Source organism: Aspergillus costaricaensis (genome assembly GCF_003184835.1).
Source record: "Aspergillus costaricaensis CBS 115574 unplaced genomic scaffold BO79scaffold_58, whole genome shotgun sequence".
NCBI lineage: Eukaryota > Fungi > Ascomycota > Eurotiomycetes > Eurotiales > Aspergillaceae > Aspergillus > Aspergillus costaricensis.
This window is the reverse complement of record NW_020291858.1, coordinates 47,699-67,554: the sequence shown is the minus strand read 5'-3', so window position 1 is coordinate 67,554 and position 19,856 is coordinate 47,699. Positions and strand designations below refer to the sequence as shown.

The window sequence follows — 19,856 nt, the reverse complement described above, 5'->3', positions numbered from 1 at the left end:
CTCCTATCCTCTTCCATCTTTCTTTGCCAATATCAACCATATTTTATTACATATAGGTCATCCACAGAAACACTCTCCAACACCATACGTCATTTCCATGATAAGGATATATTTAATATTACCATGCGAGCAGTCCGATACCACGGCCGAGGCGATATCCGAGTCGAGGAGATCCAAGAACCCGGGTCGTGCGGGGTGGGTGAGGTGAAGGTTCGTCTTACTATCTTGTTCATTTCATAGCTGTTATTTGATAATTCCGTATGGGGTACTATTACTATGTTGTAATATGAGGATATCTTGTGATTGTGATGGTTCTTGTATGATCTATTACTATCACTTATAATACTGCCTTTATGATATACTACTAATATACTATAAAACTAAATAGATCCGACCTGCTTTCGTGGGTATATGTGGTAGTGGTACGAACATATCCCCTCTCCCCCTAAATCTATCTCTAATATATGCTACGAGCAGAAAGTCAAGGCCAGGCTAATACTAGACTGATTAGACATCCACGAATACCTCCACGGTCCGTCGACCATCCCGAGTACTACGCACCCTATAACGGGGGAGAAGATCCCCGTGACATTAGGTCACGAGTTCAGCGGCATCATTATAGAAGTAGGGGAGGGAGTCACTCGTCTCCATGTGGGAGATAATGTGGCTATTAAGCCGAATCTGTTTGATGGTGGGTGTGCGGCTTGTCTTGGGGGTTGGGTGAATTGTTGTGATAATTTGGGGTTTGTGGGGTTTAGTGGTATGTTCTATCCGTCTTTCTCTTTTCTTGTTATGGTGCCTGGTGTAGAGTGGTGTCTATATGAAGGGTTGGCTGATTATGTGCAGGTAGGGCTGGGGGACTGTCGGATTATGTTGTTGTCAAGGAGGATAGGGCTGTGAAGTTGCCGGACGGGTTTGAGTTGGATCTTGGGGGTGAGTTGATCGTTTCTTACAATTAAATATGTGGTAGGAGGCTGATTCTGTAGCGCTGGTTGAGCCATTGACTGTGGCATGGCATGCAGTCAGTCGGTCTTCTATTCATAATGAACATGCTCGTACGGCGCTGGTGGTGGGTGCTGGACCCATTGGGCTTGCTGTGCTTCTGGTTCTCAAGGCCCGTGGCATGGAAAACATTGTCGTTGTGGAGGTCTCGTCGCAGCGGAGGGAGCTTGCTAGTTCTTTGGGCGCTACGCGTGTTCTTGACCCCCGGGCTGACGATGTTGTGGCCACGGTGCGTGCAATGACGGGCAATGCCGGAGCTGATATAGCATTTGAATGCTCTGCTGTGCAAGCGGGACTGGATACCGCTTTGAAAGGGATCCGGGCACGGGGCACAATGACGATTCTGTCTCTCTGGAGCGACAAGCCGGCAATCGATGCATTTGACGTGGTACTGGGCGAAAAGCACGTGGTAGGGTCGGTGATATATGAAGACGGAGAATTCGAGGCCGTCATCGATGCTATGTGGTCAGGTACGTGACTGCCAGACAGCCATGCTTGACCATTCACATGTTATACCGAAGCTGACTGAACACAGGCAAACTCAACCCTCGGGCCTTAATCACCAGTAAAATCCGCATGGAAGACATCGTCGAAAAAGGCTTCAAATCCTTAATCCACGGCCGAGACAACCAGATCAAGATCTTGGTGGACATTTCGGCATGAAAGTCCGAGACATCCAGGGCGAGTGGGACGAGTATTGATCAGCTGCGGCTGGCGGTGTGTTGCACGACGTGGTCCAAATCCAGATACGTGTGTTGTTACTTGCATTTTAGCCCGTGTTATACATGACAACATCCATACCATGCACATCTTCCCTCTCACCCGAGGATTGGCGTACTTCCTGAAGGCGCAGCACAGCCAGTTTTCTTGCAATGCCGAGACCAGCAGAAGCAGACGTGTCAGCAATGCCAAGGCATTTCTTAATCCGGGCACTCCGTGTCGTAGACTGGTCCGCCCGGGGAGGGATAATACGGCGCTAGCTATTGTGTGTGTTGTAGAACGGATCCCTGTAGTGTTGTCTCTCAGTATCCATGGGAATGAGAAAGTCCTCTAGAGAGGAGGCGAGGCGAGGCGGGGGATGTACGCTACTGTACTTACCTTTGACATTCCAACACGTGTGTGGGAATGAATACGAGAGACTGAACAGGGATGGCAAGTGCATCCACGACAGCACGCTGTCCAGTCTTTCGGAACGGCTGGTGGTGCCAAGCTGTGCTATTCCCGCGCGACTCGGCCGGGGCGGGGTCGATTTCTCGTATAACCTCATCCATCCCCAAGTAGTTCGATGCAGGAGCAGCGTCCAGCGGGCAAACCCGTCCGTCAGATGTCAACTAGTTTATTCAACGAGTGAGTTGGTTGGGATGACTCCACTCCGCCTGATTCAGCGGGGATGGTTCATCCCGACGCCAGTTCGTTCTGGACACTTGGAGATGCTGGCCGGCCATGTCAGTTCGTGCTATTCCCGATGGAAAGTTAGTCGAATCGAGGTGTCATATATCCCCAATAACTATCTAGTAAGCTTAGTGTGTAGTTAGTAACAATGATCGGGATTTCGGCAATTGAAGGGGACTTCCTAGGAACTTACTGTAGTCTAGACCTCGTCGCCACTCCAACATCGCCCCCTACACAGACACACAGCATATCGCACAATTAAGGAATATTGTCCCCTATCCAGTATTCCACCTTTAATATATTAAGCTACTAGGTCGTAGTAATAGTAATGACTTACCTCCGAGATCTCCCCACCCTTCACCTCGGAGATAACGCAACTCATCCTCATCTATCTAGTATCCATTCATCACGCGCACTCAAACCCTTCATCCTTGCCTACCCTTTTTGTGTCCCTCCCTTTAGCCCCATGTCAGGATGCAAACACAAGTACAACAGATATATCCCGGTCATTGGTTACTTCTACTTAGTTCGGCTTAGCGTGTATACTAGTCTGCAGAAGGAACATGCGTTCGATCGCGCCACTTTGGGGTAAGTCGTCGGTAGTATGAGGAATCACGTCAAATGGTGCAAGGTGGTTACGCGATGGTATAAAGTAAGTACTTAAGAGGCTAGTTGTTAGTGGTATACGATGTGTCTGGATGTACGGACGGATCTAGAGAACTAAATACTTGTGGGATATGGAATGGCAGTATGATAGTGTAGTGAATTTTCTTTTATTTTTATTAGTTTTACTCCAAGAGATCTTATGGTCAGGGATAATTGGATTATCATGAGTGCTTTTGTTTTTATTTGAATCCCAACCGTGCTTGTTCAATATTTATGTTACTGTTAATAGGATAGTCGGGTTGGCGATGTGAACGTCACTCCTCATAGCTGATGAGTAGCTTTTGGACGATGACAACAGAGGTGGTACACAAGTATGTTGCATCGGAGAATAATCTATTGATTATTCATTCACACACTTAGTCCAGTTTATTATTTGATGAATTAGTTACTCAAATACTAAGATGATGAGGTGATGAGTCAAGAGAATACTCCCTCCCTTCAAGTAACCAGCAGTAACGCGAAGAAGAGTATGGAATTGGAACGATGTCTTCTACATGCATAAAGGGGCGTAACAGTGGCTGCCGTCGTCTGTATGCATGTCTCGCCTCCACTTACGCCGACCTGCCTTTTTGCCTTTCCTTCTTTCAACCTGTGCTAATTTAAGGAACAGAGAGGAAAGTGCAAGGACTGGAGAATGAATCCTAGCAAATTTTAACTCACGACTGTTACAGTTTGTTTTTGTCGGGAACAATGAGTGATGATCATGATTATTAGATGGCCTGATCATAAGTAGTAGAAGAGTAATTAGTGTAATAAGTATCTACCTGTGTTTCATCTACCTAATAATGACGATGATAATAAGTGCATAAATCCTGACATTATTACCTGGTACCCTAACTGACACCATACCCAAACTCCTCCTCCCATCTATTAATAACCACACATAAGTATCCATTAACCCAAGACTAGAGTACTACTACTACCTAACGAGCTACTAACTAACTAGTAAGTAAGTATCCATCGTCCAAGCTCCATCCATCCATCCATCATCTCCTTTTCCTTTCAGGTTTTCTCAATCCGAAGAACCCAAGTGTGTGGATCCCCCCTCCCCCCCAAATCCATCCTCACTTTCAATGGTCCTACGGAGAACAATCCTAGATTAGTACTACTTTTCTACTTTAGTTACTAGTTACCTCCCTCCCCTCCCCACCCACGGTTTCAAACTTCAGGCCTGGTTGGTTCTTGTCGCTTCTTTTTTTTCTTGCGCAGCATCTCTTATCCGCCGTGTGCCTGATTCTGGGCTCTGGCGTTCAAAACTAACTAACTAATCCATCCATTCTAAATCTAGTTACTTAGACTAACTAACTAACCCCCGATTAGCCCATCGGCTCCCGGCGCCTCGATCTTGGTCGATTTCCTTGGTTCGGGACGGGGATCGAGTGCAAGTAAACTAATTTTTTTTTTTTCTTTTCTCCTCTTGGGCCTCTTACTCGTATACGACTTTTTTCCTTTTCCTTTTCCTTTTTATTTTTTTTATTTTTCAATTTGCCCCCCTTGTGCTTTGCTGGTGGTCAGCAATTGCTGCAATTCGTTAGTCCTGGGGGTTTTATTCCATTTTGATTTGTTATTATTACTATTATTATTATCATCGTCGCTGTGTTACTGCTAATACTTCTGCTACTGTAATTTGAGGCGAAAGGCTGTCGGTGATTTCCTTGACCTACCTTACCTTACTGGAGACTGACTTGCCGAAAAGTGCCCCATCATGCTCTGATCGGGATTTATCTAATGAACCCTGTTTGCTGATCGCTTAGAGGGGAGCTAATCATCTTGTCTGTCTCTGTCTGTCTGACTGATTCCGTGATACTTAAACTTCTGAGACCCTGTCGCCTGTCGTTTGCGATTTTGGGTTTCTCTTGTTCTTGTCTTCTTGAACCTTTTTTCTTGCGCCCTAAGCATGTTATAGCGCTGAGTTCGGCTCTACGCTGACATTGCTATTATTCTTGTTACCTACTTCTCTACTACCCCCTTACCGTTGATATCTATTCTTGGACTTCTTGTTGGTTGTGCTGGCCAACCTTCGTCATGGGTACTCCACTTGTTGGTACCGCTATTATCACCGGCGCGAATGGATTGCTCGGGTCGGAGATAGCTGTCTCGATTGCCAAAGCGCAGCCTTTTGTTCACTTGCTGCTAGTGGCCCGCGATATCAGATCCGACAGCGTCAAGGATGTGACGGACAGGATCCGTCTCATTGGACCCCGCTCCGTCGAGGTGGTTAAGGCAGACCTGGCCTGCTTTAACTCCGTCGTGAGCTTTTCCCAATACACCGTCGAGAGGGTGCGAAGTAAAGAGATCCCTCCCGTAATCTTGTTGATCAACTCCGCCGCAACTTCGTCATACGTTACCGATCAAGTCACACGAGATGGGTATGATCCCGTCTACCAGACCAACTGCATCGCGCCGTTCCTGTTGACCGTGAGCCTGCTCGAGGCCTTCCGCGCAGGCGACGGTACACCGAACGGTGGTGCTCGAGTAATCAATATCGGGTGCTCCTCCATATCCAAGGGATCCCTGGACTATTTTGACGGCGAAGACCCGGAGAGTGCCACCCAGCCGCCAGGAACACCAATTGGCGCCAAGGAAGCGACCAGTCGCTTCGGAAGTAGTAAGCTGCTAATGAGCGCTGCCATGTATGCCCTGCGTCGAAGTCTGGTACTTGTGAGTAGTCCTTCCCTACGGTTCCAAAAGTACCCCACTAACAAAAGCCGAATGGGGTAGACGGGCAACATCTCGCTCAATGTATACACAATGGATCCCGGCGGCTTGACCGGAGAGAGCCACCTAACGACCGATGCCCCGTTATCGGTCCGAATGGCACACCAGACGCGGTCTGGACTCCGGCCATTCCTGCGGGTGTTTTCCAAGAGTGCGATAAACAAGGCTAGCGTTCCAGCCAAAGTTATTGCGAGAGTCGCATTTCAAAAGGAGACGGTGGAGAACTGGGGAAGGGAACGATATTATATCTTGGATAGCGAATACGAGGCCGCATCCGTCATTCCAGCCTTGCGGGATGTGCCGCGCATGGATGGGCTGCTGCAGAAGATCATGCGACAGATCGAGATAGGCGTCAAGGGCATGGGCTCGCCTCAATCAAGAGTATCGCGGCTGACTGCGCGTTAGTTGGCAGGCCTGGAAATACTTTTGACATCATCTCTTCTGTTCTGTGCCTTTTGCGCGGTGCTATCCCAAAATTAGGAGCATTTCTAGGGCGTTACTTCGAATCTTTGGTTGAACCTGGGTTTGCAGATAAGGAGTTTTTGGGACATGAAAATCCACATTTGCTGTATTTAGAAAATGAACTGTACAGGATCGATTAGCCGCCAATCAAGATGGATAACCACCGCAGCTGATCCGAAGATAATGGAACCGAGAAAAACGTGGAGTAAGAGAGGAGAGAGACGAGCAAGAGGGAGGTTGCATGGCTGCAAACGGTAGCAGGCCTGATGCCGGATTCGGATCTGGACCCGGAAAGGCGGGCCACGCTTGGCGCTTCTTGCTCGTCGCCGCCTTGAGCCTACGTTCGGTCGACGCAATCAATGCTACCGTCAGACTTCGTTGTTCAATTCTCACGCTCGTTCGGTCCCTTGACTCCTTTTCGGTACCTTTTTATTAATCTCCTGGATCTGCGATCCGCTAACATTCTTCGTCGCCCGTGCCCACGTCGGTGTTGTTTTCTTAACCCCCCGTAAGCGCATTCCAGGGATTCTTGAAGCTGGTGGTCATCGCTCCGGGATCTAGGAGCCCCGGAGGTTCTTTGCTTCAGGACCTGTTTCCTAGCTACATGCAATTGTAGGAGAGATGAATCGGCATCACGCCTTCTCGAATGGCTATGCTGCCTATCCTCGCGGCAAAGCCAGCCACAACACCTTTTCTATCTCTCCCCACCGGTAAGTGGCCCCTGCAACGGTCGAAGATCATCGCATACCAACACCTTCACATGAAATCGATCTCGTTGAAGGCCAATCGGTGGCCTGGCATATCGGTCATCGAATTCATTGTGCAGGAGAATGTTTTGACTGACATTGGTTTACTAGCTTTCAACCGCGCCCACAACCGGCTTTGCGACGTCGAAGACAGCTCCTCCAACGACTGTGCCTTATTGCCGCCATCTCAACGCTGCTTTTGATCCTCATTTTCCCTTCATTTCGAGCGTTATTCCTCCCCGCAGTCTCGCTTGGCCTTGTTTCCTCCGCCGAAGATCTACAGTTAGAAACAGTTCGATACTATGACTTGTCCAAGATGCAGGGCAGTGGAAGTGGTTGGGAGCATGGAGAACGGGTACTCATGTGCACACCCTTGAGGGACGCCGCGTCTCACCTGCCGATGTTCTTTTCGCATCTTCGCAACCTTACATACCCTCATAACCTGATTGATTTGGCATTTTTGGTTTCGGATTCTGAAGACGATACGATGGAAATGCTGTCATCGATGCTGGATGATCTGCAGAACGACGCCGATCCGAAGATGTCGTTCGGAGAGATCTCGGTAATCCAGAAGGATTTTGGTCAACAGGTTCAACAAGATGTGGAGAGTAGACACGGTTTTGCCGCACAGGCAAGTCGCAGAAAGTTGATGGCTCAGGCACGGAACTGGCTGCTTAGCGCGACTCTGCGTCCGACGCATAGCTGGGTCTACTGGAGAGATGCAGACGTCTTGACGGCTCCGACTACGATTTTGGAGGACCTTATGAGACATGACAAGGATGTTATCGTTCCGAGTAAGTACTACGCGCGACCTCTGCTGTTGCGTTCTAACCTTGAGAATAGATGTTTGGCGTCCTCTGCCGGATTGGCTAGGTGGGGAACAACCGTACGATTTGAACTCCTGGCAGGAATCCGAAACCGCGCTGGCCCTTGCCGAAACTCTGGACGAGGATGCAGTCATTGTGGAGGGTTATGCCGAGTATGCAACGTGGAGACCTCACCTCGCATATCTGCGTGACCCGTACGGGGATCCTGATATGGAGATGGAGCTTGATGGTGTGGGAGGTGTCAGTATTCTGGCAAAGGCCCGTGTCTTCCGGGCCGGTGTCCATTTCCCAGCCTTCAGTTTCGAGAAGCACGCCGAGACTGAAGGTTTCGGCAAGGTGAGACTTTACGCTCGTAATTCTATATGTAATATACTAACTTTAAACAGATGGCGCGACGGATGGGATTTTCAGTCATTGGCCTTCCGCACTACACGATTTGGCATCTTTACGAGCCGAGTGTGGATGATCTCCAGCATATGGAGGAAATGGAGCAGGAGCGACTGGAACGTGAGAGAGAAGAACAAGAACAGGCTGAGCGTGCTGAGCGGGTTCAAACGCTGTTCAAGGACGCCAAGTCGCAGTGGGAGGACGATACTGCGAATATACAAGAAGCCATCGACAAGGAAGGGAAGAGCCAGGCGAGTGACTACTCGTCATCATCGGATGCCGATAGTACCAAAGGCAGCGAAGAAGGTCCCGTGGCCCAGCCCGCTGCGAAAGAGCAGGGAAGTGCCGCGATCAAACAGGAAGAGTCAACAAAAGAAAGAAAACAGGCGAAGCAATAGAGCAGTGATGCTTGGAGCGTCGAGGTCCAGTGATAGTCGAAACGAGCCACAAGAATTGGGTCAGGGAGTTTTCTCGAACAACGGCGCTGGAAACCTCACTATAGACTGACCATACAGCGCTGTGCTGGCCACAGGGCGACTTTCTTTGACTGGAACTACTGTTTCTGGATGGGCTCCTGTACTGTGTAAATGGTGTTGGGGACTATATTTGACATGGCTTTCCTTTCCTTTGCTTCTACTTGATTGTCTGATCACACAAGAAACACATAATCTTGTTGATCTCTGTTATGGCTGAGATGATAGCTTTTAATATGTACAGCATAGACCAATGAATTCTTATATTACATGAAATAATAGCCATCCAATCCGATGCTTTTCGTAATCAGATTTTTATGATGTAGATTTACATTGTGATTCCCACATCAGTTGCATGGCAAGTGCCCTTTGCAAATTAAGCGGTGGCCCGTGCATCCATCAATCTCGAAAAGCACGCGTACCGCGTCCAGAGCCCACCCGGAATGTTCCTCTGCACATCTACAATCCTCAGGAAGGGAACATAATCTAAGCGACTGCAACCCTTCCACCGGTCCTTCTTATCTTCTACCCTGGAACGGTATTGAGGTAAAAAAATGTCCACACAATCCGCTCAGAGCATCCTCTTCACCCACACGGCCCCGCAACAGGCCTTCCGATTACTCGAACTGCCACCAGATCTCGCAGAACTTCTTGCCTCCGACAATCCTCCAACGTACGTCTACAGCAACTCGATGCCAATCTCTACCCCTCTTCTACCCAGTTCATGGAACGCCGAACTAACCAATTGAACCAACAGCCTCGAAATCAAATCCCCCACACCTACCACAGACAGCACCGACGCTCCCACCGACACCACCCGCGATTACATCAACCTCTGCACCCCAACCCAAACCTACCGCATTCGCCAAGTCCAGTCCTCCAACTCACTGCATGTCCTCCGCCCAAGCGACGATGGTACCCAGCGCGGCGACCTCGCCGTCATCGGCGCCACACAGGAAAACAACGAGCCCGTCCCTGACCTGAACCTCTCGGAGACAATGACTGCTATCGCGAAGTGCGGGTCCACGCTTGAACTACACACCCCGCAGGAGGGGTTCAATATAATACCGATATTAGAGGGTTTGCTGGGAAAGTACGACTCTAATGATGACATCTCCATGTCTACGGGGGACGGAGGGATGATGGTAGACTCTACGGACCGGAGGCAAATTGTTGAGAAGTTATTTGCTGATGTTCCGGTGTCGAATCTGCAATGTTTGAAGGCCTGCAAGGATGTTTGTGCGTTTGTGTTACCTGATACAGGCCGTGGGTGGGTGCCGACGGCGAGGGCCAAGGTTGGGGTGTGGAAGCGAGTGGTTGAGGGGGCAGTGTTGCAGGGGATTGATCTGGGGACGCAATTCTTGGTAGGGGATTTGTGGAAGTCGATGCTTGATGAAGATGGGGAGGGTGAGTGGCCGAGGGAGTTGTTTGAGGCGGTTGTAGGGAGGGTTTGTGAGACTGGTGATGAAGGGTCGTTGTTGGAGGGGGAATTAAAGTGTAAGTTTCCTGTACCCCCGGAAGGCGTGGATTTGACTGGCCGGAGTTGACTCTTTTATCTACTGGTGCAGGGGCTAGTATTGATAAGGAGCGGTGCGTGCGATGGGTTGGTGAAACCTATTTAGAGGCTACGGCGCCTACGGCGGCTGCTGCTGTTGGACGTAGCGAATTTCTCAACGCTTGGAAAGATCATCTGCCAGAAGGCTGGAGGGAGGAAGCTACGTTTTCGAAGCTTACGGTAGGATATTTCTCTTCGTCTTTCTTGCTCTACTCTAACAGTGTGTACAGGAGGACAAGCATAGATTCCCTGATCCAACGACTATCTGCTTTGTCAGTGATGAAGATCGGCAGAAACTAAAGAAGAATCTCTCGACAGATGCTAGTGCGTCTACCGCTGCGAAAAAGACGAGAAACTGGCATGAATTATTCAAGAACCAGAAGCGACAGAAGCGTTGAGGCTCTAATTCTAGAGGCATTATGATGTTTATCAGGGTGGAAGCAGGTGTCTCTCAGCACCAAGCGTATTTCTCGTTCAAGTGCCATTCCACGTTTGCACCCAAGCCGTGCTCGGCACCAGTCCATCTCAGGCACGCGATGCTGCTCTTCTCCCGGTGAACTACTTCGGCCTTGGGGTCCAGCAAGGCAACTGCCTTTTTCAATAGTGGCGTTGGGTTCCAGAACTCAACTGTTGCCATGTTCCATCTGCACGCTTCGAGCTGAGCACGTCGCAGGACCGCCGCCATGGTTTTCACAACCTTTTCGCCCTGTTCTGGTGAGGTGGGCTCGTCGTACACCCATCGGAGAATGTACAGGGTATTCTCCTCGGGCGTTTCACCAAAGTTCCTGTTCCAGGCACAGTACACCCCGGCACTGTCTTCTCCAGCACCCTTTGCGCGAGGCAATTCGCGGTCGGGATATATCCTCTCCGCATAGAATTCTTCTCTTGCCCAGTGCCATTCAAAGTGCTCGAAGTTCGGTGCAATCGCAATTCTGGGCACTGATGACTTTTGAGAGGCCGCCCTCAACAGTTCACGCTCTTTTTGCAAGACCTCCTCACTACAAATGCTCTCGTGGACGTCCTCCGGTGTCAAAACCCTTGTTTTCGGGAAATTTGCCTGAGCATTGGCAGTGGCATAGACTTCCTCGGAAATGGGCGACAAGGCAAAATGGCATGATGTGTATGGCTGCCAACCAAATTGAGCATAAAAGTCCTTTCCGATATCAGAAAAGAGAACTGTGAAAAGGCAACGCTTTCGAGTCTCTGTCTCCATTTTCCAAGTCTCGATCTTCTCGCTCAACTCCTGCATCATTCTCTTGGCGTATCCTTTGCCTCTGAAGTCCGGCCGGCAATAGACACTTCCAATACCATGAGTTGCGACGTCCTCCACAATACCGTCATGTGCCAACATGGCTTTCTTTCGGTATGTTTCGCAAGAACCGAGGATCGTTCTATGCTCTTCCGGCTCTTTGCGATCAACCAAGATCCAACAGGTCAAGCCATCCTTATTCAGCCGTTGCTGATACAGATGGTTCTCGCGCGTGATATACGTCTCAAGGTCCAGACGGCCCTTCCATGCTCTGCTGTTGAGACGGATGGACTCAATCCGCTCCCCGGGGGTGGCAGGAACCAGCACCAGGTCAGGGGAGTCCCCTTGAGGGAGCTCCTTGCCGTTGAAATAGGAGTTGTCAGCAGCGATCATGATTGATGTCTACTTGGTAGAAAAGAGGGGTTCGTTCTTGTTGTCTGATGGAGGAACTTGGGTATGAGGGTGAAAGCGATTCCAGTGAAGAGAAGTGGTGAAAGGACTACACGGCGCGTTCAGAGAAAGCAAATGTTTAAAGCAAAGGAGCAACTCCGAAGGTGTTTGACCGGAGTCCGCGCAAGACCGCAAGGGGGGCACCGAATATAATAGATGAACCGATAAGGATAAGAAAGTAGACGTGCCCGGGATAACTTACTGGACGCGCAGGCAGCTGATTCTATTCGCCCCGACAGCCGACGACAAGCGGCGACAAGCGCAGCGGTAAAAGAAGCTGAGGGATGGACTTGCCTGGATTGGGTTGCGTCTCATGCCCCGTGACGTCGAGCGGCGCATGATGACCACACATTTCCTTAGGGCATAGGGCTCGCCGGAATGGGGGGAAATCTGGTCTGGGGTTCGGGGACTACCGGGGTTAGATTGAAATGACGCCGTGGAATATACTGGTCTACAAGCTATTTTGGATCGAGTTGTCTAGGAATGATCAAACTGCCCGGAACTTGATATAAACTTTCTAACTAGTTCTGTTGAATGGCGCGTGATGAGTCAGTCAGATTGTTTGACTTCCCACCCCTTTGTAGGCATTTGACAGACAAGACAGTTCCCATACTGGGCAGGCGGTCGGAGAATGCCGGTACCTGTCACGTGGGGTAGCTGTCAGACCCGGCGGGGGGTTTGATCTCTGGATCCCCCCAACCATCTCTCCCACTCGAGGAATCCCCGTTCAGTCTCTCGCAATTGCTGCTGCTCCGTCTGGATGGTGGCGGCTGCTTTCTTATTTCTCCGTCTAGCGTCACGGGCTGAGACGCCTCCTCCGTTTACTTGCCTGATCGGTGTCTTAGTCTACGGCTTACAACGGAACTACCCCCGTTGTAGATAGGATTTTCCCCAGCATTGTTGACGGACTTCTGCCCCACTGTGTGTGTGCGCCTGTTGATACTATTCCCCGTTGGGTGACCAAATATTCGGATGATCAACCGCTAGACAATATCTCTTCATCCACCAACATACCCTATACAAAATTTAGCGACCTGGTAGCAGGATAGCGCCTTGCAAACACTCAGAGGCTGTGGGCTGGTTTCCTCAGCCTTGCCTGGGTGGTGGTCTTCACTTGAGTAGGTTCACTGACAGCCTTTGTGTATCATCCATTCATGCTTGTCAGGTGTACACAAGACAATAAGCTAAGCTCGCCTTGGCTGTACGCTTATTGCTCTGCAAACAGCCGCACGCCCTTCAGACTGATAGAGCATAGATAGCCCCACCACATTACTTTCACTCTCCCGGGCGATATACGGCTGTTACCGACGTTCCCCAACTATCGCGGGGTCTGCCTCTCCAGGCAACGCTTCATTTAACATCTTCACCACTACTTCCTTCCCCTAATAAAAACCAACCACAGCTAATTAGCGGCCCTCAATTTCACTTTACTTTTGTCATCAGCTCTGATCCTTTGGTTCACCCTTGGATTCCCTTTCAGAAACTTTCAAACGTAGGAATATAACGCTTTTTCTTTTCGCTCAAAGCAACAAGAGCAATGGAGGGGCCCAATTTCACCAATCCCTTGTATTCTGCGCTTCCTATAAGAATGGGATATATGGACCATGCAAATGCAGATCTCACTCTGGATGACAACCCTGCGCTGCTTTGGGATTTGTACGAGCACGGTTTCTATCCTTTGCCTGACTATGACCAACCAATGAAGAAACAAAGGCAGATTAGTCGCGACAGCAGTCGCAGCAGCAAAAGCAGCAACAGTCATGAATCCATAATCAACATCCTGGACAGTGATAATGATGATTACAATCGTCTTGAGTCAGGGATCGAGTCAGGGGCCTCCTCGCGCCCATCGACCATTGCCACCACGTCAACCTCATCACGCTCCAATACGCACTCTGAAGCAGTTTACATCGATCTCACTTTGGACGATGAATTATTGTGGCAGATCACAGACATTTTTCCGGGCATCAGTCACCAGCATGTGGAAGAGCTGATCGAACTTCATAAGAAGCCCCAAGAGAACCAACCTGCGCCGCCCCTAGATTCATTGAAGGAAAGTGTTATTGAAGATATCTTACGGCATCCTAGCTATCCTAAACAGGAAAAGGCCAAGAAACGTAAGATTGAGGACACAGACGAGGAAGCTACGATACGGTATTTGCGAGATATACCACAACGAGGTAGTCGTGCATACGTCCAACTAGCGTAAGTGCACCGCCTATAATCATGAAATCCTAAACGCTGACCTTCTACTTTAGAGCCAATTTGTTAGCCCAAGAATTTGGGTGGATGCCGATGAAACATATTCGGGATGTTCTGGCAGAGAAAAAAGAGCTCTTTGCCGCGTATCTCACTCTACATTCTCAAGAGAGTGAACAGACGGGAAATTACACAAAGCTGAAAAGCAAAAGGTTTTCGAATGTACCAAATCTGGGCAAAGAGGATGATGAGGTATCTATTGCTGAGAACCTGGCTTGCGAACTAGGAGCCGCCAAGAAGAAAGCTGAAAAAGAGGACGGTAAGTGATTTCTCTCTGATAACAAGGGATACATACTGATCATCACTCTCCCGCAAAGATGCCATTCGCAAGAAGAAGGAAAAGCAAGAGGCTGAGATCAAAAACGAAGAAGAACACAGCCGAGCTGGGAACCTCATCGAATGCCAGTGTTGCTACCTCGATGTTCCAGCGAACCGATCACTTCCTTGTGAGGGTGATAGCGTCCATCTCTTCTGCTTTGCGTGCATTCGAAAGTCTGCGGAGACTCAAATTGGGCTTATGAGATATCAAGTCCAGTGTGTCGATACTAGTGGCTGTCAGGCAAAGTTTTCTCGCGCGCGGCTACAAGAAGCTATCGGCGAGAGTTTGATGGAAAAGCTCGACCGCCTTCAGCAGCAAGATGAGATCCAGCAAGCTGAGCTGGAAGGTCTTGAATCTTGTCCGTTCTGTGAATTTAAAGCCATCTATCCGCCCGTGGAAGAGGACCGCGAGTTCGTATGCAAAAACCCTGAATGCGAAATAGTTAGTTGTCGTCTCTGCAAGCAGGAAAGCCATATCCCGCGCACTTGCGCAGAAGCCAACAAAGAGAAGAATCTTCCTCAACGTCACTTAGTCGAAGAGGCAATGAGCGAGGCTCTGATCCGCCCTTGCCCCAAATGCAAAGTGAAGATTGTCAAGGAGATGGGCTGCAACAGGATGATTTGCTCCAAATGCCGGACTGCAATGTGCTACGTTTGCAGACGAGATATTTCCCGAGAGATGTACGAGCATTTCGGGCGTGCTCCGACCCACTGTCCCCTCCATGACAATCCAGCATTACGCTCATTACAAGAGATTGAGAAAGCTCAAAAAGACACTATCGATAGTTTATTGGCACAAAATCCCGAATTAAAGGAGGAGGAGCTGCGAGTCCATGACGCAAAAGACTCGGCCGCAAATATGTTGCACGTCCTTCAAGGTCCTGATAATGGACTCATACGCCATTTAGGGCAAGCGCCAATCCGGCCCAATCATGTGGTGTATCCAGGGCCAGCTATTCCAGTAGGAAGAGCCAATCCCCCAGCTGTTGCTCACCGATTCGATGCACCCGTTGGCATCCAAAATGGCTGGGGTGGACAAGGCTGGCTTCAGCACCCATTAGGACAACCTAGGAACCCACCAGGACGCCCTGTGCCTACAAACGTCGTACATAGGGGTGTGAACAATCAGGGCAATCCTCTTCAAGATCCGGCGAGAAGGGTAGATACTAGACCCCCATGGCGATACTAGTGGTATCAACATGAATCCGTCAGGCGCCAACCACTATTCTGATCGACGACCTTGATGGACGATCATTTGCTCCGCTAAGCCTTTGCACCTCGTTTCAGTCCAGAACAAGCGACACACCATACCCTGGATCGACATGTGTCGATACTGCAGCTCCCACCTTGGTATACCGACTTCCCTCCCTCTTTCCCAACACATTTTCTGCTTGCTATCTTTACATCAAATCCAGCGTCTAACCCGTCACCGTATCTCTCGCCTCCCACATCGCTCTCGGTATAACAGCAATCGGCTATTCAGCGTTACGCAGAAATGTTCTCTCATGCCAGACACACCCAACAGCGATCATACCCCTGCTTCATCCGAGCACGAAGACAACACAGACAAGCACTGACCCGTTATTGATAGAAAGCTTTCTTGGATGTTGGAATGCATCACAGGTCTTGGTTTCATTATTCTAATGGTTGAACCACTGAAGCGATTCCCCTAGCATCTATCTTCACCATCACATGTTCCCCACCAGCCCATTCCCTCTTCACCCAGCCCCCCTACCTCATCCATCCTTCTTTAATCCTCTATTATTTCCTCCCTCTATCAGCTCTAATCTCACCATTTCTCTTGGTTAAGGTAACTTAGAATGGATATCAGATTCTCATTTTGGCATAATCCAATGAATCAATGACTTGGTTATTACTCTTCTCTCTTCATCTACTTTTTAAAGTAATCATCGATAAATCCCTGCTCTTCTATAATCACGATGCCTCGACGCATTCATAATTTTGAATAAAACGGAGATCATATCATGACAAATCAGAAATCACATGTCCTGGTTATCTTGGAGTATAGTACTTGCAAGAAACTGGCGGGGTAAGAAATCAGCTGAAATGTGTAGGATATCGTATATGATATCACGTGATATGGCCTACATGACCTGCGAACTAGTATAAAGCGAGATGAAATCCACCAATAGCTTTTGTTCAGAATTAAATTACAGCGACGGACTGCCGCATGAAGAGAGGGATCATATGACTACGGACGCGCTGGAACGGACCATAAAGACGATACGGCAACATGAAACGGAGAAGAGCGACCCAAAGATGAAATCGAGAAGATAAAAGTATTACTATAGAGATTGAGATAATAAAAAGGAACTTCCTACCTATCTGCCTACCGAGTGCCCGGCCTAGTCTACTACTCATCACTATCTCATATCCATAACATCACATCTTATCAGTCATGAGGACGCAAAAGTAACAGCACCAGTCAAGAAACAAAAGAACAACGTAGGCGATGATGATAAGATGGAAAACTGAGCCCAACAAGCGCTGACAACGAGTCAAAAAGGCAACCACGAGAGCCGTGTTTGATGGAGATTCAAAGAGAACCAGACAAGACTTTCACAGGATAGGCAGCATAGCACATGACCAACACGCATATATGCCACAATATACAGGTGAAAAATAATAACTCACATGATGCGTTAGGAACCATTCTTCTTCCTCCTCTTTTTTTTTTTTTTTAAGTTTCCTTCCATACAGATGGGTCATCTGCGTTCTTTTTCCATAGCCAATCGATCAGACAACCTCATGGATAAGCACAACCAATTGTATTAGACACCCCAATTTTCTCGAATAGCAGCAGCTGTGTGTCTGTCGGTTTCCGTAACTCAGCTTTGATTTTTCTTCCATGTAAGGCGATATGGAGTTCAGTGATACTGACACACTGTGGACGCCTGTATCCCATTATCAGCTGGTTTCGTGACTTTATGCAGCCAAATCGTGTCAAGATCCGTTTCACTGGATCACATTTCCAAGATGGGCACAGCAGTCAAAGCGAGGCGAAGGAAGAACAGAGGCAAACACACACACACGCCGAGAGAAACAAGGATATGCCAAAATAAATGCGATGGGGACAAATTAACGATTACGGACAGGACTCGAGACCCTCCCCGAGCAGTGGGGACCATGCTGGCAACTTTTTGGCAGCTAGTTGCTAGATATTTGAATTTGCTAGGATCATGTAGTTGGAGAGAGAGCTCAACAAAGGAGACGAGCGGAATACAATAGGAAATGGTATGAAAATGAGAACACTCCGTGGAAATGGCGGGGAGGAGAATGAAGAATGCTTGGAAAAAGAAATAGAGACGTCTCCAGAGATGAGAAAACTTGGAGGTAAAAGAGAAAAGGAAAAGGGGCAAGGAGAAGAAAAAAAAAAAAAAAAAGAAGAGAGATATAAGTAGTAATAGAGAAGAGAAATAGAAGGGGGAAAGGAACGTGACAGAATGACGACAGGCAGAAATGGACGGAAAGAAATTGCGAGCAAAAAGACAAGGAAAGATATGAACCAGATCTATGTAATGCCATGCGAGTCCCAGAAATCGTCCGCTCCCCATTTTATATATTTGCGCCGCTCACTCGGACGACAGTGCCTAATTTCCTCATCCATCATGTATGTTCGATCATTGGTCACGCTAAAACAAGAATGAGATAAATGGAGATATGAGATAAGGAGCAGAAAATGTTTCACTGAAATCAGAAAGTAATGGTGAACTAGACGAACACGGCAGCAAGCTATAAGATAGAGATCCGCAGCTCATGGTGGATGTTCAGAGTCCACCGGTTCATTAAACTTCTGCCGTGCCTCTTCCACCCATAGTTCCAGGCGAAGCTCTCCAGCTTCTACACGTCGTACCGGGACCGTTTTGGCACGTCCATTCGATACCTTGGGAGGCGGCTGTTGCGGCTCGCCGTTTCTCAACTTAGAAACGGAGTAAGGGGCGGTGCACGATCGGAGGTGGACCTTATCCGGTTCGGCCACAATCCATGTCTGTTCTTCGGTTGTGGTCCCCGCCGGGGGTAAAGCATCTTCCCGCACCTCGATGCAGACGGTGAAACTGAATTCATCGTCCCGAGGTAAAGGAGTCAGGCGCGCACAAGCTGAAGCCAGCCTTGCTAGACAGGCCCGAAATTGCGCTTCGAGGTCGACTGATGTGGGGGCGGAAGCCCGGTCGGTTACGGGAACACCCGCTTTGGTTTGTTCCTCCCTTCTGTCTTCGAAGGTGGTATTGACTTCGCCAGCCGGAACACGGGGGAAGCCCGATAAATCAAAGGCATATCGTTCGAGAGGTTGATTCGTACGGAGGGAGGAGATGATAATGCTGACAGCGGTTATTGTGCCTTTCAAGATCTCCGTTCCGACCGCAATTGACGCGTCATTGATGTAATCACACACCTTGGGGTGACGGGATTGTCGGACGGGATAGTTGTACGCCCGCACGGGGAGGAACGTGGCTCGTGGATAGACCGAACGTAAAAACAGGATCTGGTGTATTGATACGGTGAGGAAATTGGTGAAGGATGCCGCCAACGCAGACTGATTGTTGGGCATCGATCTAGGTGCGGTGACCGGGGCGGAAAAAGTTGTCATGGTGGTAGTAACGGAGTTGACGGTGGTACTCTCACTGGCAATCGGCATTGCCGTCGTAGGCTCTGGTATCGTCGTTTCCACGGGAAAGATGGTCTTGACGGGATCTCGGAGATTCTGAGTGCTGTTCCACCCTGAGGCTAATCATCGCTCTGCCTTTTTCCAGACGAGTCAACAACAATATTCGATTCCACTCATGGAGAGGTTGATATATCTCTCTTCCACTCAAGTATTCCTTTGCGACAGCAGGAGGGGGGATGGTGAGGCGAAGAGGGGAAAGAGTGGGGTGGGAGTAGTCAAGGTGAGAGAGAGGAGGGATGAGGAGGGGGGGTGGTTGGTTGGTTGGTTGGTGGATGTGCGAGGTCAAAATAGGGAGGGGGGAAGGGAATGGAAATGAACAGGAGTTCGAAGAACCGGAAATAAAACCGGGAACTCGGGAAAATGATATAAAAAGACAAAATGGGGGAATAAAGCGAAAGAGTAAGAAAAGGAGATGATATGGTAGGAGATAAGAACAAAGTTGTTGTGTAAAAGGGGAGAGAAAAACAAAATTGAGGGCGGGGGGTGGGTAGAGAAAAGCACCTAAGATAGGGCGTTGGTGGGAAAGTAGCGGAGATGGAGTGAGAGGGAAGTGGTGGTGGTGGTGAGTTGAGTAAGAGGGTCGTTTAAGGGAACGAGTTGTGAGGGAGGGAAAGAGAGAGAGGGAAAGGGAAGAAGAGGGAAAGACAGCGAGTGAGGAGGGGAGG

General features: G+C 49.0%; 7 protein-coding genes across 7 annotated transcripts; 4 read left to right on the top strand and 3 right to left on the bottom strand.

Moving 5' to 3' along the window:
- Nucleotides 1-123: 123 nt before the first annotated feature.
- On the top strand, nt 124-1,665 carry BO79DRAFT_161156 (2,3-butanediol dehydrogenase; the record flags this gene model as incomplete). The annotated part of the gene is made up of 6 exons (XM_025679008.1): nt 124-210; nt 389-422; nt 512-764; nt 851-933; nt 987-1,472; nt 1,538-1,665. 6 exons carry the CDS (start codon nt 124-126, stop codon nt 1,663-1,665), a joined length of 1,071 nt encoding a protein of 356 aa, XP_025534170.1.
- Nucleotides 1,666-4,856: 3,191 nt separating this feature from the next.
- BO79DRAFT_291290 (Anp1-domain-containing protein) lies at nt 4,857-8,915 on the top strand. The gene is made up of 6 exons (XM_025688977.1): nt 4,857-5,721; nt 5,782-6,178; nt 6,857-6,950; nt 7,098-7,780; nt 7,830-8,149; nt 8,200-8,915. The coding sequence occupies exons 1-6, from the start codon at nt 5,086-5,088 to the stop codon at nt 8,596-8,598; spliced, it is 2,529 nt and encodes an 842-aa protein (XP_025534169.1). The 5' UTR covers nt 4,857-5,085; the 3' UTR covers nt 8,599-8,915.
- Nucleotides 8,916-9,139: 224 nt separating this feature from the next.
- On the top strand, nt 9,140-10,653 carry BO79DRAFT_69021 (putative sister chromatid cohesion protein Dcc1). Its single transcript, XM_025689613.1, has 4 exons — nt 9,140-9,346; nt 9,431-10,170; nt 10,242-10,408; nt 10,459-10,653. The coding sequence occupies exons 1-4, from the start codon at nt 9,228-9,230 to the stop codon at nt 10,624-10,626; spliced, it is 1,194 nt and encodes a 397-aa protein (XP_025534168.1). The 5' UTR covers nt 9,140-9,227; the 3' UTR covers nt 10,627-10,653.
- On the bottom strand, nt 10,428-12,080 carry BO79DRAFT_211983 (uncharacterized protein). The gene has a single exon (XM_025683111.1). The coding sequence runs from the start codon at nt 11,868-11,870 to the stop codon at nt 10,680-10,682; it is 1,191 nt and encodes a 396-aa protein (XP_025534167.1). The 5' UTR covers nt 11,871-12,080; the 3' UTR covers nt 10,428-10,679.
- Nucleotides 12,081-13,024: 944 nt separating this feature from the next.
- BO79DRAFT_69005 (E3 ubiquitin-protein ligase RNF216) lies at nt 13,025-15,710 on the top strand. The gene is made up of 4 exons (XM_025689612.1): nt 13,025-13,045; nt 13,093-14,132; nt 14,186-14,445; nt 14,504-15,710. Exons 2-4 carry the CDS (start codon nt 13,465-13,467, stop codon nt 15,691-15,693), a joined length of 2,118 nt encoding a protein of 705 aa, XP_025534166.1. The 5' UTR covers nt 13,025-13,045; nt 13,093-13,464; the 3' UTR covers nt 15,694-15,710.
- Nucleotides 15,711-17,078: 1,368 nt separating this feature from the next.
- Nucleotides 17,079-18,179, bottom strand: BO79DRAFT_68982 (uncharacterized protein). The gene is made up of 2 exons (XM_025689611.1): nt 17,619-18,179; nt 17,079-17,419 (listed from the first exon to the last, which is right to left on the bottom strand). Exons 1-2 carry the CDS (start codon nt 18,077-18,079, stop codon nt 17,272-17,274), a joined length of 609 nt encoding a protein of 202 aa, XP_025534165.1. The 5' UTR covers nt 18,080-18,179; the 3' UTR covers nt 17,079-17,271.
- A 100-nt stretch (nt 18,180-18,279) lies between these two features.
- Nucleotides 18,280-19,113, bottom strand: BO79DRAFT_161206 (putative mitotic spindle checkpoint protein (Mad2B); the record flags this gene model as incomplete). The annotated part of the gene is made up of 1 exon (XM_025679010.1): nt 18,280-19,113. One exon carries the CDS (start codon nt 19,111-19,113, stop codon nt 18,280-18,282), a length of 834 nt encoding a protein of 277 aa, XP_025534164.1.
- Nucleotides 19,114-19,856: the final 743 nt, after the last annotated feature.